Source organism: Nycticebus coucang, chromosome 21, assembly GCF_027406575.1.
Source record: "Nycticebus coucang isolate mNycCou1 chromosome 21, mNycCou1.pri, whole genome shotgun sequence".
Lineage (NCBI taxonomy): Eukaryota > Metazoa > Chordata > Mammalia > Primates > Lorisidae > Nycticebus > Nycticebus coucang.
Genome location: NC_069800.1, coordinates 31,260,716 through 31,285,839, shown reverse-complemented (window position 1 = coordinate 31,285,839; position 25,124 = coordinate 31,260,716). Strand labels below are relative to the sequence as shown.

General features: G+C 41.0%; 1 protein-coding gene and 1 long non-coding RNA gene across 2 annotated transcripts in view; one reads left to right on the top strand and one right to left on the bottom strand.

The window, feature by feature from the left end:
* The first annotated feature begins 298 nt into the window (after window positions 1-298).
* Window positions 299-11,978, top strand: BMP2 (bone morphogenetic protein 2). The gene is made up of 3 exons (XM_053574301.1): window positions 299-1,065; window positions 2,308-2,657; window positions 9,951-11,978. The coding sequence occupies exons 2-3, from the start codon at window positions 2,315-2,317 to the stop codon at window positions 10,793-10,795; spliced, it is 1,188 nt and encodes a 395-aa protein (XP_053430276.1). The 5' UTR covers window positions 299-1,065; window positions 2,308-2,314; the 3' UTR covers window positions 10,796-11,978.
* The window catches only part of LOC128573846 (uncharacterized), a 42,605-nt gene continuing 28,138 nt past the window's right edge, over window positions 10,658-25,124 (bottom strand). The window contains exons 3-4 of the long non-coding RNA XR_008376561.1: window positions 16,604-16,729; window positions 10,658-10,723 (exon numbers count right to left, since the gene is read on the bottom strand). This is a non-coding gene — a long non-coding RNA (uncharacterized LOC128573846). The remainder of the gene's footprint in view (window positions 10,724-16,603; window positions 16,730-25,124) is intronic.

Below are 25,124 nucleotides of genomic sequence, written 5' to 3'. Positions count from 1 at the left end.
GCCTCCGCCGACGATCGCGACCCCCTCGAGGCGAGTGCAGCGCAGATTAACTGGGGCCGCGAGGCACCCGCGCGCCGCAGACCCGGCGCGGACCGGAGCGCCCAGCCGCGCGCGCCTCAGCGCCGTGGCCTCCGCTGCCCGGGCCGTCCCAGAGCCGCGGACCCGCGCGCAGAGCGCCGCGGAGTCCGGAGCCGAGCCCGAGCGCCGCGATGCCGACCACCTCCTGCCGGAGGCCGGGGACCCGCGACGCGCCGGCCGGGGTGTGATCGGACCCCTGGCTGGCCATAAAAGGCACTTGGCCCCTGGGCTAGGAGAGCGAGGGGAGAGTACGGCCACTCGCCTCGGCGGCCCAAGACTCGGCTCGACTCTCGGAGTATGCGCGCGAGGACGACGGGGCGCCAGAGCCTCGATGGTGTCGACCGGCGAGGGCTAATGGGGGTGTGCTGGAGTAAGGCAGAGTGATGCGGGGGGGCAACTCGCCTGGCACCGAGATCGCCGCCGTGCCCTTCCCCGGACCCGGCATCGCCCAGGATGGCTGCCCCGAGCCATGGGCCTCGGTGGAGTTAGCGCGGAGCGCCCGACCCTCGCCCCCCGAGTCCCGGAGCCGGCCCCGCACGGGGCCACGCGTCCCGCGGGCGCTGGTTCCTAAGGACGACGACAGCACCAGCTTTTCCTTTCTCCCTTTCCTTCCCTTTTCTGCCCCGCACTCCTCCCCCTGCTCGCTGTTGTTGTGTGTCAGCACTTGGCTGGAGACTTCTTGAACTTGCAGGGAGAGTAACTTGCGCTCCCTACTTTGCGCCGGTGCCTTTGCCCCGGCGGAGTCAGCCTCTCCGCCTCCGTGCCCCGCTGCCCCTCCACTCCTCGGCCTTGCCCGGCCCCTAGACGCGGTGCCCAGCGTAAAGACAAGAACTACGCGGCCAGCACCGGAGAGGAGCAAGAGGCAAAGAAAGGGAACGGACAGCCTGTCCTTGCGCCAGGTCCTTGGGCCAGAGCTTTTTCCATGTGGAGGCTCTTTCAATGGACGTGTCGCTACGTGCTTCTTAGACGGACTGCGGTCTCCTAAAGGTAAAGGATGCGGGGTCTGGGGGAAGGGCGGGTGGGCGCGGGGCTTAGGCAGTTAAAGCCGCAGAGCCCCTCTCCAGCCCTCCAGGAAGAGGTAGAGAGGCCCCCCCTTCAGTTCCACGTGCAGGCGAGCCCCTGTGGGGGGTGTCCCCATCCAACTGCCCCCTTGAGCGCCAGCCTCACCCTCGTGGCCTGCACTCTTCCAACCCATTCTCCTTTCCCTCTCCCTGGTAGATTATTAGGCTCCTAACACTTAGATGATTAAGAAAAAAAAAAAAAAGTCAAAGAAATCCTTCAGAGAGGGTGGCCCCTAGATTTCACCCGTTAGCTGCCAACCTGTCTAGGCTGCCATGGTGATCCTCTCTCCCTTCTAAAAGTGTTTCCGGCACATTTGCCTTCTCTACAGGGAGTCAAGTCCCATTTGGGAAAGCACTCGAATTTGGGGGTCTCCCTGCTTGTTTCCAGAAATGCATGAATTTAGTCCTTAAATGACACTTGGAATTGTGTTTTTAGCAGCTGTCATGTGCATTAATAGATTTCAGCCATTTACATAATCCCAGGAAGGTGCATGTTATCTTGACTGCACTGGGGTGATGCCGGGAGGGGATGAAGTGGCCTGTCCTGACACCCCCGAGCTTAGGGGCGCGGGCCCCAAGGAACAAGTGGTTTCAGAAGTTGTGGTTTTGAGTTTAAAGGGTCTGGGAGTGAGAAAGGGAGAGAGAGAGAGAGAATGTGTGTGTGTGTGTGTGTGTGTGTGTGAGAGAGACAGAGAGAGAGAGAGAGAGAGAGAGAGATATGTATCAGGAAGTTATATACAGTAAGTAGTTCTGAGGAAGTCACATGCGCCATTTGTGTGTGTTTATATGCCAGGGCGCGCTGGGCAGTGTGTGTTTGGATTTATATAGAGGACAGAGGGTGTCAGACCAAGCAGTAGTTCTCCCTTCACCAACTGTCAGCGCTGGTGTCCCAGAAAAAAGGTGACAGTCATTGACGCTGGCTTGGGGGGCAAAACCCCAAGTCAGATGTCAGAAATGTTCAGAGTGGGATGGGAGGGAGCAATCTTTCTTGCTCAGGAACTTGAGACCCTTCATTTTCCCAAACATTTTCTCTCTCTGGAGTGTCGCAAGGCAAGAGGGCACCCTGGAGGGGGAAGCCGGGGAGGCAAACGGGAGCCCGAGCCACAGAGGCGGGAAGGGAGAGGGCTGGGCGCGGAACTCGGGTGACTCACGTCGGCCCTGTCCACAGGTCGACCATGGTGGCCGGGACCCGCTGTCTTCTAGCGTTGCTGCTTCCCCAGGTCCTCCTGGGCGGCGCGGCCGGTCTCATTCCCGAACTGGGCCGCAGGAAGTTCGCGGCGTCGTCGGTCCGCCCCGCATCCCAGCCCTCGGACGACGTCCTGAGCGAGTTCGAGTTGCGGCTGCTCAGCATGTTCGGCCTGAAACAGAGACCCACCCCCAGCAGGGACGCTGTGGTGCCCCCCTACATGTTGGACCTGTACCGCCGGCACTCGGGTCAGCCCGGTGCGCCCGCCCCGGACCACCGTCTGGAGAGGGCAGCCAGCCGCGCCAACACGGTGCGCAGCTTCCACCACGAAGGTGAGGCTGGAAGCAGGGAGTGGGGGTGGGGGGCCGAGTCACCGAGCAAAGCTGCCCCCCAAGGTGGGCAGACTACAGGTGTCCCCAGGGGAGGCAGCTTGGTCAGAGCACCGCAGATGTTTCCACTCTTGGGTCTTACTTTGTGAATCTGATTTTTACATACTGCTCGTGTGGCGGGGGAGCCAGGAATTTAGGGATTCCCTTTGGTAAATCCTCACCCTTTTCCTGGCTTGTAGCCAGAAGAGCTGCTCCTCCCCCAGGAACTGGAGAGAAATCAGATGGTGGAGAAGATGAGGGAGGGAGGCCTGCCCCTAGCCATCTAAACGTGAGAGATCGCCATGGGGGCAGAAGAAGGGAGGTAGATTGGAATTGCTCTAAATCTGTTTGGAAGCCCTGGCTCTGTAAATCTGCTGTGTAAGCTGAGGCTTCAGCCTAGACAGAACCTAACGCAGAAATGCAGAGATACTATTGAAAAATCAAAACCCAGGTCCCCAAAGTCTTCCTAATTTCCAGTTGATCTGGGCCTGGTTTGGAAGATTTTGAATCCCAATCTAATTCCCGTGGGAGATCAATTCCACAATCAATCTTATTGTTTCCACAATGACTTTCTTGTCTTGTGCTTAAATCTGAGATAGGCTCTGAGTAGAAACAAGGCAAGCCTTCAGATAAAAGCTTGTGCAGTAGCTGTCTGTTTTCCTTTATGTGCAGTGAAATGTGGGTTGTTTTTTTCTTTTATGATACTGCATGCGTTTTTTTCTAAGGTAGGATATTTCTGATTGTTTCGTCATAGTGCAGTTAGTTTGAAATGTCTTAGAGCAGCTATTGAGCTCTTCTTTACTTAAGTTCTTGGAGTAATTAGTCAAAAATATGTCCCACCTCAGTTCTTTTTTTACACATTCTCCTTGGATTTTCTGCATTCTAAAGGCAGCATGGCTTCCTTCAAGTTCCAGAAAAGAGTAGAAAGTTGTATGTCACTGAGCTGCCACTTGTAGCATGTTGAAGAGTTCTAGGGGAGGAGTTCCCCTTTTCCTGCCTTGTCTTGCTGAGGTGGTAAATTTCAAGTGGAAATCTACACTGATAGAAATCAGAAATGGCTCAGCTAGAAGTTTTCTCCCAATGTGAATGAAGGATGATTGATTAGGAGAACACTGATTGATAATGGAAAGACTCCCACCCTTCTTCATCATGGAGGCAGCTGTACATTAGGAAGGGGACACTAAATCCATTGTCAGTTCATTTTCAAGCACATCTCTTAAGTGTGGTGCCCCCTACTAGCAGACATTAGGGATTTGAAAGGCAGCAAGATCTCATTCTACTCCTTCAGAATTCATCCATTGAGAACAGTTGTCCATGGTCATATGTAGGAATATTTTCATTCCTGCACATTCTGTCCCCATAACCCTTGATGATTATAGATGCACTTTATCATTCCCAGATGATGCTGATTAGAATAGTTTTCTGGATAGAAAAGTAACAAGAATAGTTGTTTCAGCCACTTTGTCTGGAGATTTAGCATGGAAAACATTCTTAACTTTATTTTAAATGCCAGAAGGAGGCTGTATCTCTCTTGTAGCTTAAAAGGATGCTCTTTTAAAAGCTAAGACCTGAAAGATTCAATTGTGTAAGGATCTTATCAGTGAAGTCTGATGCACATGTCTCATTCTTATAGAAGTGACTTGATCAAAACTGACTAGGCTATATATTATTTGAGTGTGTTATTTTGACTTCAATATCAGGCTTGAGTTTGTAAGTCAGAATTTATACTTTTTAAAGTGTAAATGTTACATGAAAAAGAATACAGAAGTTACTAACTTAACTAAACCAACTTGTAATCCTTTAGATCTTAGTACTTTGCAATTAGATGATAGAGAAAAGCTACATAATTTTTTATCTGAACTTCAACAAATCCATTTATTTTCTTTTTATAACTAGCACATCATCATTAGTCTGGATATATCACCTTTTGAAGACTGTTCATTTTTGTGTAACCCAGGATTTGATTTTTATAAACAACCTTTGCCATGAATGCTACTAAAAAAAGCTTTTCATAAACCATGTGATTAAGACTGCTGGCTTAAGTGCAGAATTTGGGCATTCATTTAGCAAAGGACCAAAAGGCAAAAGGACCTGATTACAAGAATTACTTTTTTTCTCCCTTTCTTTTCTTGTTTTCTTTAATTGTAGTGGGATCTGATAGTTTAGTGGTGGAGTTACAAGACAAGAGATGTCATGTGGGCAGCTTTTCAGCCAATGTGAATATAATGGAACCATATGATAGGAGATCTGAGACAAAATTATCAGTTGTTATTTCTCCTATTGAACTTTTCTAGTTCTTTCTATAATGGCTTTTATTTGGGAGAGTGTAGCTTTGCTAAAATTTTCTTTTTTCAAAGTTATTAAAAAGGACTTAGCCATATAGGCCTTTCAAAACTGCTATTGAAGCTTTGAAAAATCACTTCTTCAACTAGAAAGTGTGTTTTATGCTTTGCTACAGTTGGAAACACATTGAAATTGGTTGACTTCATTGGCCCAGCAAAAAGTCTTTGTGCTTGTCTGTCAGATTGGACCATAGAAGGACCAGCTGCAGACTCTGAAGAACATAGTCTTCTTTTTGCAAGATATAACTGGATTAATTGCCTCTATAACTAAAACTTTCAAACTGAGATTAACCTTCCCTGCACAAACGCAATTATCATGAAAATACCTACATAATAGGAAAGTTCGAGAAACAACTATTGCTCTATGATAGACTACATGTGGCACAAATTCCCAGTGCAGAGAATTCAGAAACATAGACACCCCCCCCAAAAAAAAATCCAGTAACGATCTGATACGCTTCCCTAGTGTTCCCATGTATTTCAGTGTGATTGTAAAAAGCCCCATTAAGTGGGAAGGTTACTCTGTTTGAAAATGCTTATTTAAATTGAGACTTTGGTGCCCAGTGATATTTCTTTGGCATTGACATTTTCTGTTATACCTCTTTGTTTGTGGTCTTCCTATATCTCTCTTAATCCTTCTCACTGAGCTATTTTATCTTTTTTAGATGTGGCCTTTGCATATTTCACTGAGCATTTAGACAACCTTGATCATTTCGAAGATATGGGAGCTAAGGGTGTGCAAACACCAAATTAGGGTTAGTGAGGATAACCGTGCTCTTCTTTAGTTGCTGTTTTCTTTGTCTTAAAAAAATCAGAAACGATTCTGTTGAACTCTTTTTGTTTTATCTTTGTTTCCCTCTTGATCAGTTCCCTAGGCATTGTTTTATCTTCTGGAAAATCTTGGGTGCAATAGCCCCTTTCATTTTGTTTTAGGATAGTGCTTTCCAGCATATCCCCAGGTCCTATTGTTGTTTTTATTGTTTTAATGGAAGTTTTTTTTTTTTTTGTCCAAAGAGTGTTGCAAAATTCTCAAAGTATAATGATACCTTACTTTTTTTTTTTTTATAAAACTCACCATACTTTATTTAGAACAAAAAGGCAACCACATAATAGCAGTGGTTCCAAACAAGATCTCCATGTCTCCACCTCTGCTCATTGAATTCTCTTGCTCCCTACATCATACCTGGGTATTATATTTCTGTCCCTTTAGCTCGTACAGAAATCACCGTATAGTGACCAATATGTTAAAAATATAGTTTTGCTTTTTCCTTGCATTTTTGGCTTATCTGTATTAGAAAGTTCTATCTATGGGCTAGCAATTTGGGAACTGCCGTAGAGTCAAATTCAAAGCTCTGTGACCTAAGGAAAGTTACATAACCTCTCTGAACTCCAACTATTTGATGTCCAAAATGGAAATAGTGATAGTTCTTCTCTAATTGATTTGTTGTGAGATAATTCATATAAAGTTGTTACAGCCAGACCTGGCACCCAAGAAAAGCATTCAGCACATTAGTCCTCATTACCAAACCTTCTTTTGTTAATGTTATTTTTCCCTTCTCTAGGGAAGCTGATGCTAGAGTGGACCTAGTCTGGCTGAGAGAATTTAGCCAGACTAGGTGGCTGAATTGGATTATTTGAAGGTAGATGAATAATTGACACAGTGTAAATGATTAAATTTAAGGCCCCACTTTTGGAGGCGAGGTCAAATATCATCATCGTCACCGTATTTTCCTACATTTTTGCAGCTGGATTCATCACCCATTTGCTTAAAAAAATAGAGGTTTACAAACTCAGCTCAAAGACAGGTCAGAATCCTTCGGTCCCTTAGCAAGTTCAGCTTATTCAGCAAGGGAGGGTCACAGAGAATTAACAACCGTATAAGCCTCCAAAAAAGCATACATTGTTTACTTAGGTAAATCCTCTATATTGCAGCATCCCCAGGCTTCCTGTGATAATTTGCAGAAGGTTTTTTTCTTTAATTTATACTCTATTTCCAGTAGGTTTTGATTTTTCTACCCTCGAGACAAGATTCATACTCCTCCATTGCAAATCAGAGGAAAGGGTCTATGCCCTAACCTTGGGCAGTGATTTTCCAGGGTTTCGGGGTTTCTGTGAATTTCTGACTTAAGCTCTGTGACCTGCGTCTGCATTTAGGGGTGTTGTAATGGAGGCTTTTATATTCAGGGTGGAACAAGGGTCTTTCAAGGAATAGGTTTGCTGGGGTGCAGTTAGAAAGTCAAGAAAGGTCACCTGTTTCCATTTATTTTCTACTTTGTTCAGGCCACTAAGTGATTCTCTTTTGCTAAGCCTACTTACCTCCAATGAGATATTGAACCCCATGAGATCGCAGGTTTTTACATTTGTGGCTGAGTAATGGCAACTTTATATGATTCAATCTTACCTTGTTTTAATTGAGACTTGCTATTGCATTTTATACCTCTTTTACACCTGTCTTCTTCATTACTTTGTCCCTCATACTTACCTTGGAGGTGTCCCTTCATTGTCATCCTCTGGCTCTGTATGTGTGTTGTCTATCTATTTATAGCTTCTGTCCTTTTTATCCTTGGATTGGGACTCAGGGTTTTTCTTGCAATTGTTATTTTTCTGGGCTCTGTCATCAAGAGAGTTAGCCAGTGAATGCCCTGATAATTTGCCTTTCCTTCCCCCTCTTTTGAAAGAAAAGGGTGTTCTTAAGGATATTGCTATCACATAAGTCAGCAGCTCAGGAGCAGATCTGATTTTGGCTTCAGTGGGGTCAGGGGCTTCTGAGTTTTACCTTCTCTGCTGAAATACTGCCTTCTACTGAAACATCAGAGGGCTCCTCTGATGTTTGAAGAGAGAAAGGGGGAAAAGAAGCTAAATATGATCCTCTGACACTTGTTGGGAACCATTGAGCCTCAGGTCCCAGTGGTAGGAAGATTGTTGTAATGATTGTGCCTGGCTTGAAGTATCATTCACTTACACGGGGGTCTAGAATGTGGACTGATGCTTCAAAGTATCCCCAGGAAGTTTAGATTAACAGACACAGGACTGTGGAAGACTCCTCTGGCCTGATACTCTCCATGTCCAGGTGGATGAGCTGTAGAAGAACCTCTGCTCTGAATCACTGTCCGGCCTACCCATGGCCTCAACTCTTATTCCCTGGCTTACATAATGGTTCTACCCATGTTTATATTATTTAACAACAAGACATTTTAAAAACACTCCTCTGGCAGTCTACACTTGAATATGAAAAACATTCTTTAAGACTTTAACACTCAGAAGTGTGGTCCACCAGCTCTGGAGCATCGTCTGTCTAGCAGTGAGCTGGAAGGGCAGAGTCTTAGGGCCCTCCCAGACTTACTGAATCAAAACCTGCATTTGAAGCTATATTGTGACTGTTTCACGTGAAGGTTAAAGCCTGAAAAATACTGCTTTGGTCTAGAATTTGATATAAACTGTCCCTGTTAAACTAAGGTGCCTCCACTTAGCTCATGTGACAACTGTTGCTTTGATGATAAAGGCTAATACAGGTAGAACTTTGAGAGGGTGATCTGACTTGATTCTCCTTTGCCAGGGGGTCTAGATTCTGTGAGCAATTAACAGATGTTTGTCTATAGGGGAAGCACAACCATTTAATTAATAAAAATACAGTCTCCTCTTATGAAACTTTGGCTAGATAGATTTTGTTAGCACTTGGCTTGGGATTCTGAATGCAGTGGGCAAGGTTTTTTGACAGCAAATGATAGGATGAAATAAACTTAGAAGAAAATAAGGCAAGGATCTCAAATTCCAGTGATGTTCATAATCAATTTAAGAATAATGTTGTACCTTCTATGATTTGTGGACTACAAGCACTTAAGATGCTACACTATATTTTATTGTTTGCTTGGAAAACAGTACTTGCTAAAGTTGAAATTCAGGAATCTTAAATCAGACAAAGCTTTTATACATGGCCCATTTGGATAGCCATTTGAAATAATGATAAGAAACATAAAGGGATTATTCTGTAATGGGATGAGATTGCTTCTCGTATCATGTGTGTCATAATGGCATTTTTGTAAGTTTTTATAAGCTTTTTGGGGTTTGTCTTTATCCTGAAAAGCCTGTTATTGGTTAAACCTATGGTATTTGGTGTGATTCATTTTTTAAAAACATAAAAGAATTACAAACAGAAGGCAAATTCATTTTATTTTCTTGCAAAAGCATCTAAAATGAGATTTTGATTTTTTAAAGTCATAACGAGGTGGGAAAATAGACAACAGCTGGGAAGCTGTTTCTCTAGAAATTGTTTGGCTTTAATTACTACAGTGTCCTAGTACCACCCATACGTTTCCAAAGAAGTAGATCCCTGTGAATGCCTTTGTCTCTGGACTTTTGAGTAAAATAGTAGGGTGTGCTTTGTAAAATGTCATCGTTGATGTTGAGTTTCAGAGTCTTTAATTAGGAAGCTAAAATCTGTATATCGAGATTTGTAAATCATCTAAATTGCAGAGTAATGTTTTAGAATACTGCTTAAGGGATTGACATTAAAGCCCTTTTTAAGAAAAGAAATGCAATAATTTCCTCAAATCCTCACTCATTAGACCTCTACTAACTATAGTGCTGAATTTTTTTCACCCTAAAGTCTGTGAATTCCAAAGAAATGCATCACCATTTCCCCCATTATTATACCCACCTAGAAGCAGCGTTCATGCATTAGATCAAAAAACCCAACAATGAATTATGTAATTTTATTTCCTGTATGCATGTTGACACAAAGTTATACAAAAGAGAGAAGGGAGACCCTTTTTTATTCAGAGGGGAAATTTTTATTTTCTGGTTACAAACTCCATAATAGGATTTAAATTCTACCTAGATAATCAAATTGTCATTACTTCTCTTACTGAATGATTTTCTTCTTTTTTTCTCCCCCCACTTTTCCACATCAAATTAGAATCATTGGAAGAACTTCCAGAAACAAGTGGAAAGACAACCCGGCGATTCTTCTTTAACTTAAGTTCTGTCCCCACCGAGGAGTTCATCACCTCAGCAGAACTTCAGGTTTTTCGTGAACAGATGCAGGAAGCTTTGGGGAACAATAACAGTTTCCATCACCGAATTAATATTTATGAAATTGTAAAGCCTGCAACAGCCAACTCAAACTTCCCTGTGACCAGACTTTTGGACACGAGGTTGGTGAATCAGAACACAAGCAGGTGGGAGAGTTTTGATGTCACCCCCGCCGTAATGAGGTGGACTGCCCAGGGACACACCAACCATGGCTTCGTGGTGGAAGTGATCCACTTAGAGGAGACACAAGGTGTCTCCAAGAGACATGTTAGGATTAGCAGGTCTTTGCACCAAGATGAACACAGCTGGTCACAAATAAGGCCATTGCTAGTAACTTTTGGCCATGATGGGAAAGGGCATCCCCTCCACAAAAGAGAAAAGCGTCAAGTGAAACACAAACAGCGGAAACGCCTCAAGTCCAGCTGCAAGAGACACCCTTTGTACGTGGACTTCAGTGACGTGGGGTGGAATGACTGGATTGTGGCCCCCCCAGGGTATCATGCCTTTTACTGCCATGGAGAATGCCCTTTTCCTCTGGCTGATCACTTGAACTCCACTAACCACGCCATTGTTCAGACATTGGTCAACTCCGTTAACTCCAAGATTCCTAAGGCGTGCTGTGTCCCAACAGAGCTCAGTGCTATCTCAATGTTGTACCTTGACGAAAACGAAAAGGTCGTATTAAAGAACTATCAGGACATGGTTGTGGAGGGTTGTGGGTGTCGTTAGCACAGCAAAATTTAACAATTAAATAAATATATAAATATATATTTTAGGGAAAAAAAAACAAAGAAACAAAAAAATTCCCAGTTGACACTTTAGTATTTCCCAATGAAGACTTTATTTATGGAATGGAATGGAAAAAAAAAAAAAAAAAAAACAGTTATTTTGCAAATATATTTATATCTACAAAAAGAAGTTGGGAAAACAAATATTTTAATCAGAGAATTATTCCTTAAAGATTTAAAATGTATGTAGTTGTACATTTTATATGGGTTCAACCCCAGCACATGAAGTATAATGGTCAGATTTATTTTGTATTTATTTACTATTATAACCACTTTTTAGGAAAAATAGCTAATTTGTATTTATGTGTAATCAAAAGAAGTATCGGGTTTGTACATAATTGTCCAAAAATTGTAGTTGTTTTCAGTTGTGTGTATTTAAGATAAAAAATCTACATGGAAGGTTTCTGGCAAAGTGCTTAGCACATTTGCTTTTTTTTTTCTTTTTTTTTTGCAGCGCTACTGTTAAGTTCACAAGTTCAAGTCCAGGAAAAAAAAAAAATGGATAATCCACTCTGCTGACTTTCAAGATTATTATATTATTCGGTTCTCAGGAATGTTGCAGAGTGGCTGTCCAATCCATGAGAATTCCCATCCTTATTAGGTGGAATATTTGGATAAGAACCAGACATTGCTGATCTAATACAGAATCATGCCCCTGCCCCTTAAATTACAGAAAGAATAAAGCAGGGTTGATAGAAATAATTAGGAAAATGATGAGCCTGCAGGAAAGTGAATGATGGTTTGTTGTGCTTTCCTAAACCAGTGAAACCTTCAAAGGGGCTGATCTGACCAAAGTATTAAATAAAACAGAATTTCATTATTGATATCGTGGTCATGTATATTTCAAATTGATATCCCGTGGCCCTCATCAAGAGTTAGAAATTGATTTGTGTTCTACCTTTACCTCATCTCGGAGTTTATTGTTCTCTGAAGGACCAATTTCTCACTTTGCCCACTACACCTCAAAACTCTGCATGTGGTGTTTTCTGCACACTCTCCCCTCTGTTCTCTGACTAATCAGCTTGCTTTTCTTTGCAAGGTTATGTGTTTGGACACATTTCTCAAAATGTTCAACCTATTTCAGATAATAAAATCAAAGGTTTGTCATTTCATTCTATAAAGTCCAACCTATAAGAGAAAATGGTATGTTTGTACAGTGCTCACAGTGATTACCTTGTGTTTGCATTTTTGTTTCTAAAAGTACATGTTTTTGAGAGGGGTGGGGAGAAAGGCAAAGAATGGTTGGAAAGTTGCAAGCAAGTCATTGATAAATCACTTTTGGATCTAAAGTATTCCCAATGATTTAGTATTTTTTATATGAACCTCTTTGGGGTAGAAAAATTTAAGGGAAAAGTATAGCCTACAAAACAAGGAAAACCTGGGGAACCCAAGATAAAGTTTCAGAGATAATATCCCATGCAACAGAGGCAACAGTGCCAAAAAATTAGAAAGGGAAAGTGTCTGAGATCAGCTTCTGCAAGAATATCTGCCAATTGGACTGAAGCCCAAACAGAGTGAAGTCAAATTAGGCTGCTCAGAATGAACACTTACCAGTGTCAAAGTTTCTGTGCCCTGGGTTGCTATCAGCTAAGGAAGGGTTCAAAGGATATGTCTGTGAAACCAGGGAACCTGAAACTCCTCACTATTTTACTGACAATATTTCAGGTCAATTTGCAGGACTTGGTGTCCCCTACTGAGCTTGCTATGATTGGTGAAACCTAGTTCTAATCTCTTTTCCTAGGCCCTGCCTTAGAATTGGCTTAAAAAAAAAAAATAGTGTGTTTGAAATGGGAACAGACTATTATAATCAAATTCTTCCCATGAATTAACTTTCAATGACCATGAACATACTTAACATTTTGGAGGTTATGAGGTTATGTAAATCTTATCTTTGAATGTATTCTGTAGTTATTTTGTACTAATAGGAGATAACTTCTAAAAACTTTGAGCTTCTTTTTCTCCCTGCCATTATTGCTTTTGGTTAGGTGAGATGCATTGGAATCATTAGATTAGACCTAACAATGGAGGTTGGGAATTGTCTTTGTTTTCCAGCCAATCTTCACCCCCTCCTGCCCTGGAGATGAAGGGCAGGGTGCACAGTCTTTAACTTCTTGAAACAATAATGCATGTTTTCTCATCTTCAAATTCCCTAGAAGAGAGTGTGAGAATATAGCACAAAAATTTCATGCTGTGGCAGTTCTATCCATCCTTTCAGTTTCTCTACTTCATTGGTTCCAATTTTCTTGGTTAAAATTACTTTCAATGGTATCAACTCCAACGCATTCTCTTGTAATGTATGTATTTACTATGTATGAAACAATGTGTATGTATAAATATACATATGGAGATCTGTAATATATAATGTATAGATGATGGCACTTTCAGTTTCAGCTTAATTTCAGAGGTTTTATAATAACTGAGGACTTTGACTCTCTTGACGGCTCACTTGAGAGACAGGATTTTTATATACATTTTACATTTTTACAGACATTTTGATTCATAACTAACTGCATGGCACTGAATTTAGTCAATTTTAGTGACTGCTTTAGAGGACAGTTTGAATCATTTTAGAATTGGCCTTTAAAAAAAAATCAACATACAGTCATTTCTTAATTGGGTAGGAGTTGGCATGTCTTTCAAAATTGATTAAATTGGTCATCTGTTTTTATGTTTTTTTTTGTTTCTTTGTTTTTGTTTTCTTTTATGGCTACCTGTTCCTCCTTGATGTGGATTTAACCTCTGTGGAACATCGAGGTTGCTCTGTTAATTTTATGTCTTCTAAAATTGGCAATAGGGAGGGTGACTGGTTTATAGATCCTACTTGGGCTTCCATCTTTTCATAATTTCTATTCCAGTCATTGCTTTAAATTGTATCTCAGGAGGCAAAGAACAGAGAGATGATCTGTAAATTCGATCAATATGACACACTACATAATCACTAGATAACCTAGGTGGTCTGGATTTTTTTCCCTTCAGTTTTTTACTGGAGGGGGAAAAATCATGTTTCCAATTTAAAGTGCTTAAAAAAAATAGTGTATTTCTGTTTTACTGCCATATTAGTATTCAAGTATTGATTTGCTGAATGTTTATATGCCATTTATAAGTCTTCTTACCTGTTATAAGACAAAAGGACTTGCATTAGCAAATAATTAAAGTCTAGAGTAGTCATGACATAGATTGGCAATCCACGGAAGTCAGAATGTCCTGGCACCGTTCCTTTTCTGTCTGAATTTTAGCAGGGGGCTGGTATGGTAAAATGCGGGATAAAAGGCAAGGCCACTCCACTCAGGTAAATTGCCTTTCCTCTTTCCTCCACCTTGGTGACATAAATTACAGCCTTATGACGTTCTCCAGGGCAGAATTTTCTGATCATCTCCCCACTCTGCAAACTTCAAAGTGAAATTTCTACCTAACTTTGGGGACCAATGCCCCCAATGCTCTAAATAAATCTTCTTAGGATTTTAATGTGCATCCGAACCACCACCAGTAATGCCTTAAGGAGAATGAAACTTACAGAGAGCCCCCGGAATCATGTTCTGATATAGATTCTGTTTTGGTGAGTCTGGGGTAGGCTCTGAGACCTGCATTTCTATCAAGCTCCCAGGTGAAACCCTTACTGCAAGCCAGAGGACCACAGTTTGAGTAGCCAGGCTCTAATGAATACCTTCTTAATCCTAACTGCAAAGGTTGGAGCAAGTTTAGGCCCCTCCATAAAAAGCAGCCCTTAAAAGAAAAACACATAAACCAAACTCATATACAGGATGGCTTCTGAATATATTTCACCATATCTGAAATGATGCCCTACATATTTTTTTTTTTCAAAGGCATTCTTTTCCCCCACAAGATGACTGGCAATTTTGTGTTCTAGCCACCGTCAGACATGAAAACACTTGGTTGCTTATCTTGTAAAATCTGCCCGGCTTGCTTGCTGGGGCATGTATGTAGTCAGTTTCGTCAAATACGTGTCAGTACATCTATGTGGATGGGGGAGCAGGTGCAAGTCCTTGAAAATGTACTTAAAAAAAGTTTAACACTTAAGTCAGTCCACTGAGTCGATCCTGTGTGATCTTAGTGCCAAGCGTCTGAGTTAAAAGTTTTCCCTTTGAAGGCAACAAATGGATGTCATACATTTGAAGCATCTGTTTATACAAAAAAAAAAAAGACACTTAATTTTTTTTTTTTTTTTAAGTTCTAAGATGGTTCACTGTACACCACAGTTGAGCCTACAGGGTGGCATAATGCTTCCAAAGCTGGTATTTGAGGTTTGATTTAACAGATATTGGAATTTTCGATGCTGTGGTTGGCTTTGAATAAGGTGCTTAAAGATGGACTCAGGCTAGGAAAAGGAAAAGGAATTGATTTCCCTCTGAGTGTCAGCAAGTAAATGACTTCTTTCTGTCTTTGCTTGGTGTTGGCACCTCTTTTTCTTTCTTTTTTAGAAAAATTCCCTTGGGGGGCAGCGCCTGTGGCTCAAGGAGTAGGGTGCTGGTCCCATATGCCAGAGGTGGCAGGTTCAAACCTAGCCCCTGCCAAAAATCACAAAAAAAAAAAAAAAAAAGAAAAATTCCCTTGGGGATCATCTGTTTACCAGCAGTACTTTTTGGAAATACTTTCAAGATTTCTTATAGGCAACTGAGATTTGAATATTTTGTTGAAGGAATGCTAGAATGAATGAATTTCTAATCACAAGTGTGTGTGTATATATATATTTATACACACATAGGCATATATATGTGTGAATTTCCCTGTATACATATTATATAGGGGTATATATGTAATTTTTTCTACTTGAAGTCCAAATGGTGCATATGGGACCTAAGTTGTTTTTCTTTTTTTTTTTTCAGTGAGTTTATCATTTTGTTTAGGTCTCTAAATTTTGAATTGAGTCCCTTTGAGGTGGTTGGCAGTAGGAAGCCAGGCACTGACTTTAACACCACTTAAAGACTTGTGTTTGCCCCTCGCCGTGCCCCACTCTCAGGCATCGCCAGGAGTGTATTATTGTGGCCGACCAATCTGAGGAGGAGGTCTCTAAGCAAACCGTGGTTCTGCTTAAAGCTTCTCTCATACGGAGCAAGATCTCATCTGGACTGCATTTACACTGGAACCGCTTGGCCACAACACTATGAGAGAATAATTATTGAACTATTTTACTGTACAACTATTTCCAAATTGTTGATTTTTTATTGATTTCAGGAGGCAAGCTAATTGCCCCACGGCAACTTGATGTTGACGTTTAATGAAGATCAGGAAACAGAGTTTATGAAAAGCTTTTGTATAGTAACTGCAAAGTTTCAAGAACTGTTTTATACTTCCTGACAGTGCTGGGCCTAGCTTAATGGTTTGTTTTTATTGCTGAAGAGTGTAAACCTTGCTTGAGCCCAGTGTGTGGAAACTATACCCTCATTCCACATCACACATCTTCTTATTGCCTTTCACTCACTCCTGACTTCTTTTCCTGCCATCTACAATTGGGACTTTTTGTGTGTTTTAATTGTCTGAAAATGAGTTTCTATCTTTGCACACTGAGAATCTTACACACACGCACACGCACATGCACACAGGCACACTCATGAAATTAAGTGTCTGTATTATTTCACTTTGTTTTGGGTGGAGTATCTTTTCAGCACTTGGTTGCTAGACGACCAAGCAGACAAAAGTTAAAGATTGAAAAGGCATTTTTAAAGATGCCAAATCTTGGCAGCTGAACAATTTTATCTCTGTCTTTATATGGAAGGCTTAATATTCTTACGAGGTTACCCTTGTCTTTCGTTGGACAGATGCTGGTAGAAGACTTTATGAAGTCTAGCTCTTAAGGCATTATCTGTTTGAGAACTTCCTTAACTGTTGTTCCCATTTGCTGGAACACGCTTCCCACCTGGATTGAGAGAAAAAAAAAAAAAGGCAGCTTAGTTTCCAAGGGTGTGTTTTAAGTCACTAATAAAGTTGAGCTCCAGCTCCCGGCTGCCTCAATTATTTCGAGGCAAAGAGGTAAGAAAGGATTGCTTTCTGAGGCAACGTTCTGAAATACCAGCTTAAGTGTGTGGTGAATAGACTCCAGGAGGTTACCTTTGATTTTTGGTAGAGAGTACTGGAAATGTTTCGAAAAATTCTTAAAAGGCTTATTTTAAATCAAAGTCCCTTGCTCATTTCAGTAACTTAAGGAGCATATTATAAATACATGATCTTTATAGATCTGCCAAGTGGGACATGTGTTCACAAGTTTATCTTGCAAGTGTACTCAATTTGTAGCTCACTCACTTTCCTGACTGAGGCCTTCCCTTCTTTCTCATTCATTCTCTGAGATGTTTCTTCTCTGGCTATCCTCTGGTGGGGTTCCTTATGCTGGAATGTAGTCAAATTCATGGAAAACTTTAACCACTTTCCTGATTCATTTACAGATGGGATTTCTTGGCATGAGGATCAAGCAGGGAGCCCTGAAGTTTTTTCATCTCAGACTTTCTTGGAAATTAGGATATTCTGAAGACTGTCTGGCCCATACACCTAAATTGGATCAAATATTCTCCTGTAAAGAAATTTTACAAACTATCTTAGAAATTGCTCAGTAAGTAGATTTAACTGGTGAAACCTACAGTCCTGTAAGGTGCATCAATTTTGTAAATATCATATGCTATGAAAATAATTATGCTTAGACTGAAAACTTTAACTAATAGACAAGTGCACTTAAATAGAAATAAGAAAACTGATTTAGGAGAATATTTCAGAATTTCCTAATCTTATAAAAATTGGTGTGTGTTTGCTATCTGGTGATAGCTGGCTGCACACTAGATGCTGGAGAGGTTTAGACAAGTTAAGGGTAGTTTGTGGTTTAAAAAATACACATATACATACACATACACACATACACATATGAGTGAAATCACTGCTGCTTTTAATCGCAGAAGGGTAATACTTAAATATTATTATAACTACCCCTTCTTTAGTGATGCCACTGAGTGTTTTCCCTGTGTAAAAAAGGGCTCAGAACTTACTTTGGAAAGATTCTTCTTGAACTTCAGAGCTGGGAGAGATGAAGACTAAGAATTCTAGAATGCTCTTACCAATAAGAGCTGCCCAAAGAAAAATGTATTCCTGCCTGATACAAAAGTATCAAATTTTCTGGCAATATTTTTCAGAAATATGTCTTTGGGAGGTTGTCATATAAAACAATGTATAAGTGAGCTCCAAACCTTCGTTCCCTTTTGGAGACACAGCCAGGTGAAGGATCAGCGGTTGGAAGGATGCTGCCTTTGTGTCCTTATTCAACCTCACCTCTTGGTATACTTTTGAGTACATTTTTAAGGACTTGACAAGAGAGGCAGGGAGGAAGTTAGTAGACTTTCCTAAAATATAGTCAGGTGCATTTTCCTAGCATGGAGAACAATGTTGCAAAGCCCTCTCATCTCCAGAACTACTAGGGATGGGACACTGAGCTGTAAGTCTGCCTTCATCATGGGAAGATTAACTAAGAAACTTCACAGAACAAGTCCCTGTTTTTATGTACTGTTTCTGGAAAGTTCAAGGGGTGCCAATGTGTCAGTCCCAGAGATGTGAAAATGAGAACTTTTCCTCCCCTGGCCGCTGGTACCAACATGCAACTCTCTGGAAGTTTCCCGCCTAGTGGATCCATGAACTTTTGACCTCTTGCCCCAAAGAAGCCAAGGACAACAAGGGTATCCCAAGATGAGGTAGGTTAAGTACAAGGCTATCCTGAGATGAGGTAGGTTAAGTGGTAGTCCTTGTTTGGCAGAAGTAGAAATTGTATCTTTAATCTCGTCCCCATCACTCACCGAATCCTTGAAAAATATGATTAGAATTTTTCTATACTTCCATTTTATTTTCTTCTCTCTCTCTCCCTCCCCCACTGCCCGCCTCCCTTTCCTCTCAGTATCAGGACCTTTTCTGGAGGTGAAGAAATGTATGAGGGAAAGAGGAGCTGGGAAAGCCAACTTTACTTATTACAGAGGGAGAGCAATTTGGTCCTGTGTCATCACAAACCTAGGAGTTTGTTGAATGTAACTGGCACTGCACTGGAGATCTTCTCTAAGAAGCCAGTTTGGACAAGGAACAAGATCCTAGTGTGCTTTTCCTTTTCCATGGTGATGAGACTGAGTTTGGGAGGAGGAGGAATTTCACAGACTTTCCTCGTGGAAAATGCTGGTGGTGTGGGAGAAACTGCTCCCCTCCCATCCTTGTAACATAATCTTTGGGATGCTGAGAAGGACTGCTCCAGCTAGGGGTGGGGGTGTGGTGCAGGGAGGGAGCTGGCAGCCCATTGGCCTTCAGCAGAGAGCACAGCACTTCTGTTTTGCAGCCAGAAGCAGTGATTCATTTGAGTTTAATTTTGACATTAGCATTTTCTCATGACTCATTGATAATTTAATATGGAATTTAAAAGGCTGAAACAGTTATTTACTTTTTAGGAACTTACAACATTTACTGTGTGGAATACATATTTCCCCTCTTGAAATGAAAGATTGCATGATTACTTCATTAAAAAATAAATGAAGAAGGGATCTTCCTTTCATCCTTGCCCTCCAAGCTCCCACCTGGGCCCCAGGCCAGTCCATCTCGCTAACATTGACTGACTGTCAAACTGTCTGTTTCATCCCAATATTTCTCTTGAATTGCTCAGAAAAACTAGGTGAAATGTCACTTCAGTAAATATTTTCCTACTGTCATTTACCTCCGCTGGTCTTTATCATAACATTATTTTGGGGGGATACTCCTTATGTTTGTTTTAAGAATCTTATGACCTCCTACCTACACACTGCCAGATTCACATTCCCCAAACAAAACTATACTTATGTTACTTGTATGTTTCAATATCTTGAATGGTTCCCAGCTCTTCTTTAATTATTAAATAAAATCTAAACTCCTTAAACTGATGTCTATGGACCTTGCTAGACAAATTCAAACCAGTCTTTGATGACTCCCCTTACATACCTGTTAATTTTTAGCCAGCACTATGCTCTTGTTATCTTTATTTCCATGAAGAGTCTGTTTCTCAGAGTACAGAATGACTTATGTACAATTTCCTATCCTACTATCAGCCTGTTTATCCAGGATATATACCTTTATTGACTGCTTACTTTTTGTAAGGCATACAGCACATAGTGTGGGGTATATCAGGCGGGTCAAATGCTGGAGCTATCTTCTAAGAACTTAATCTCAAGTAAAGAAGATGAGAAATGACCAGCATACTACTACTACTTTATAGAAGATGATAAGTATATTAAAAAGATGATAAGTATATTAAATGATTAACACTGATATTCAGGAGAAGCTTTATGGAATAATTAACATTTGAATTAAGATTTAAGGGCTTGAAGAAGCCAACTCAAGGACTAGCGAAAATGAAAAAGATTGACAAATATTTTATGAGGAGGACCCTTCGGGCAATTGAAGCAGCATCAAAAATACACTACTGGGACCTGATCAAACTAAAAAGCTTCTGCACAGCCAAGAACACAGTAAGTAAAGCAAGCAGACAGCCCTCAGAATGGGAGAAGATATTTGTAGGTTATGTCTCTGACAAAGGTTTAATAACCAGAATCCACAGAGAACTCAAATGTATTAGCAAGAAAAGAACAAGTGATCCCATCTCAGGCTGGGAAAGGGACTTGAAGAGAAACTTCTCTGAAGAAGACAGGTGCACAGCCTACAGACATATGAAAAAATGCTCATCATCTTTAATCGTCAGAGAAATGCAAATCAAAACTACTTTGAGATATCATCTAACTCCAATAAGATTATCCCACATCACAAAATCCCAAGACCAGAGATGTTGGTGTGGATGTGGAGAAAGGGAACACTTCTACACTGCTGATGGGAATGCAAACTAATACGTTCCTTTTGGAAAGATGTTTGGAGAACACTTAGAGATCTAAAAATAGATCTGCCATTCGATCCTACAATTCCTCTACTAGGTATATACCCAGAAGACCAAAAATCACATTATAACAAAGATATTTGTACCAGAATGTTTATTGCAGCTCAATTCATAATTGATAAGACATGGAAGAAGCCCAAGTGCCCATCAACCTATGAATGGATCAATAAATTGTGGTATATGTACACCATGGACTATTATGCAACCTTAAAGAAAGATGGAGACTTTACTGCTCCTATCCTACTATCTTTACTGTTCTAAAGTAAAGATAGTAGGATAGGATGGAGCTGGAACATATTCTTGTTAGCAAAGTATCGCAAGAATGGAAGAAAAAGTATCCAATGTATTCAGCCCTGCTATGAAACCATAGGACCATCCTTGGTGTCTATACAAAGGACCCTCTTACCATCACCTTCACTTTCTTCCAGTTCTGTTCTCCAGCAGGAGAATGCACTGGGGGAGAAAGAGCAAATGGAAGGCAGTGTAGTCCAGTTCTTAGTATCTGCCTGTGCACTAAAATCAGTTGTGAGATGTTTCTCTAGTATCAGATTTTGTGAATGATATGGTTAGAACAGAACTGTTCAATACAGTGGCCCCTAGTCACATGAGGCAATTAAGCAATTGAAATGTGGCTATTCTGAGTCGAGTTGCGCTGTAATTGTTGAGTACACATCTGATTTTAAAGTTATTTCACTTAATAGTATAAAAAAAGAAGTGAGACATTATGTTAATAATTGTTACATTGATTATATGAGGAAATGATAATATTTTGGTATATATTGAGTCAAATAAAATATATTTTTTAAATTTCTTTTAGCCTTTCCTTTTATTTTTAATGTTGCTACTATAACATTTTAAATTACATATGTGGCTAACATTATGTTTCTACTTGCTGATACCAGTTTAGTGCAGTAAATCAGAGTGGGTTCACTTCACTGCATTCACTTCCCATCCCCAGATGGGATTTCTCAGGTGGTGGAGAAGAAGATGCAGCTGGAGCTAGCACTTCTATGGAGAGTTGCAAACAGCCACAGGATCCTCATACATGTTAATGATTTTCATCTACTGTGTCTTAGCAGAGAAAAGTTTGGGAGCTGTCAACACAGGAGAAAGAGAACTAGCTTCAAGTTTTGGAGGCCTGGCTTTGAAAGCAGCTAAGTGCACACCCCTTGGGGAGTGTTTCAGTCTATCAAAGCTCCAATCTCTTCAGGTTTGAAATGGATATTATTCCAGCCCTTCCTAATTTGTAGGATTTTTATAACAAATGATATAAAGCATGTGAATGTGTCATCATTCATTGAAAATATGGATTATTGTAAATGTAGAGTGAAAACTGAACAAATATATAGACTAATGGGCCTCTATTACTGCAAATGAATTAACCCAAATATTGTGGGTTAAAACAGCAAGCATTTATTACCCTATGTGTTTACTGTGGAGCAGCTTAGCTGGGTGGGGCTGCCTCAGAGTCTCTCAGGTCTTTGCAGTCAAGATGTCAACCAAGGCTAATATTCTATGAAGGCTTGACTGAATTGGAGCTTCAGGGTCTGCTTCTAAGATGTTTTAGTCACAGTGGTGTTGCCTTCATGGGCCCTTCCATATGTGTCCTCACAACTAGTCCTCACTGGGCTAGCCTCCTTCAGTGTGAAAGAATAAGGGAGAATAAGGAAGAAGCCACAAGCCTTCTTGACTCAATCTCAGAAGCTGTAACACTGTCACTTCTACCTTATTCTCTTTACTACGAGCAAGTCACGAAATGCAGCCAACCTCCCGGAAAGTACGGAGTGTGTATTAAGCTCCTCCCTTTGAAGCGACTGCCAAAAAAAAAAAAAAAATTGTGACATACATTAAACTACCACAGAGCTTTACCATCTAAAAGTTGATTACACAAATTGGGTTATTCTTGTCATATCCAACTAAATTAGAGCTGAAGAACAAAGGGGAAAAGAACATTCAGGGTACATAGCACCTAATCCAAGAATTATTCACAAACCAGCTACTGAAAAGGCCTGCTATAATTTTAAGACCAGTTTTGCCTAATAGCTGCCAAAATGACCTGCTATGACTCGGGGACTGGTTTTACTCATGACCATCATTCACTGATCAGAGCTTGCTGGCTCTCTAAAACTTTGCTAGTCTTAATGAACTTTCTTCAAAACACTAGACTGCATTATTTCTCTAATAAAACCCCCAACCTTCCCTTAGTTCTTCCAACGCAATGAAGACCATTTGACCACTTGGATCTATGTGTGTGAACTCTAAGTTGCAATTTTGTGATTCCCAAAGAAAACATTTAGAATTTCATCTCCAGGTTTTATTTGACATTGACAATCACATTTGAAAAAAAAAAAAAAAGGAAAAAAAAAGTGCTTCTGTAGGGATTGAGCTCCTAGCTTAGGTGTATTCAGAATGAAACAAACTTTTGGTTCTGCTGGAGGTTCTGAATCACAAAAGTTCCATATAAACTCCACATTTATTAGAATTAACCGTGTGTATACTTTGCCACTCATTAACTGTAATTCATTTTTAAGATCTAGCAGAACAGCTTCCTGGGGGCTCTAACACCTCTTTGCACTCCTCCCAAGCAGAGGGGCTGGCAGAAGCCAGGGGTGCAGGGATGAGCATTAGAGAGTTGCAAGCAGGTGCCAAAGAAGACAGAGGCCCTCAGCGTCAATGGGGAGCAGCTCTGGCTCTTGTGCTTTTCTCCTACCCCAGCCTCTCCTTCATCCCCTTAACCTGCCCTTCTTTTTCACTTATGGGGATTTTTAAAAACTTCAGATTAATATGTGGATATGTATCATTAGGTTACATTGTTTGCATCTTTAAGGTAAAGTCCAAGGTGTGCCTGTGTCCTTTACCCAGGAAGTACGCCATACCCCTGCACATGGTTCCTGCTGAGTGGAACCCACCCACCCCAATTCCCTACTCCCTTCTTGAATTTAATTGAGTTTTTTTCCCGGGGGAGGGAGGACATTGTTGTTAACCTACAAGTTTCGAATTGGTATCGAGTACACATGACACTGATTTTCCATTCTCGCAATACTTAGGAGAGTGTTCTCCAAATCCATCCAAGTTATAACAAAGGGTGCAAAATATTCACCTTTTTATGGCTGAATAATAAATCCATTGATGGGGGTTTTAAAGAGGAGACTGCTTCCCTAAATTTGAGGACACAAGTGGGGGCATATGATATTTCCTTGCCCTGCTGTCTTGGTGTAGCTGATATGGAATATAAATTAAACCCTTGGCCTTCTTTATCCCCTTTTTGTCCCAAGGCTATCTCTCTGGCTAGAGAGCATTGATTTTTGGAGGGTATTTTGATATTAAAATTCATTCCATAGTATCTGTCTTATTTTCTGGTAAACAATACACCTTGCTGCATGGCCCTTTGATCAATTGGATGTCTGTTTTTCCCCTAGTAGCTGTTTTTACATTTTTTGAGTTTTGGTGCTTCCCAGAGGCCAAAAACTCCCTGGTCTAATTCATAGTCCATTCATAATCCACTCTATTCTAGAAAAATACAATGTAGGGTGAGCACTTCTCCCTGCACCTTAGGGAAATTTAAATAAATAACACCAAAAAGAAAGAAACGAAAACTGCTTTTACATAAATTTTCTTCCACAAGAGAGAAAAGTCAAGAGAAATATAAATCACTAGACTATTGACATCTGAGTCAAAATATTGGATGGAAAATAAAAACAACCTTAGAGTTGGCTTTATGTATTTGAAGAATTATTTAGGCTCAAGTTCAAGGTGGGTACCAATCTAATTAATTAATTCATAAAATGAATAGGCTTCTGGATCCCCTAAAAAGTAGAGTTCTTAACAACAAACAGGCAAAACAAGAAAAAACGATGAATGAGTAATTACTAAATGTGAGGTGCTATAAAGGAATCAGGGCACTCGGCTGGGAAACACAGGTACCTATTTAGGAGAAATCCTCTAAGAAAGTCATCAAGCTGAAACTTCATGGGGGAGAAAGAGACTGCAGAGCAAAGAGATGAGTTTGGACTTGAGAAGTATTGGCATAGGGGAGTGTTCCAGGCCAGACACCATGCATCCCTGAGTTGTTAAGGAGTGAGAGAACTCGGTGTCAGCAAGGAGGAGGGAGAAGGCTGTTGCGGAGTGAGGAGTCTTGATCAAGAAGGGTAGAAAATGATAAGGTTAGCAGATGCACAGAGGCTGCCACTCTGCTACTCTGAATCTGCTTGGAAGATATTTAAGGCTTTGAAACATGGGACAATGTAATGTATTTTTGAAGGTAACATGACTGTTATATGGAGAATTTGACTGCAAATTCAAAGAGAGAGAATAATTTGAAGGCTGTGGTAGGAATAATTCTAAGATGGCCTCCAAGATTCCTGAGCCCTGGTGTACACAC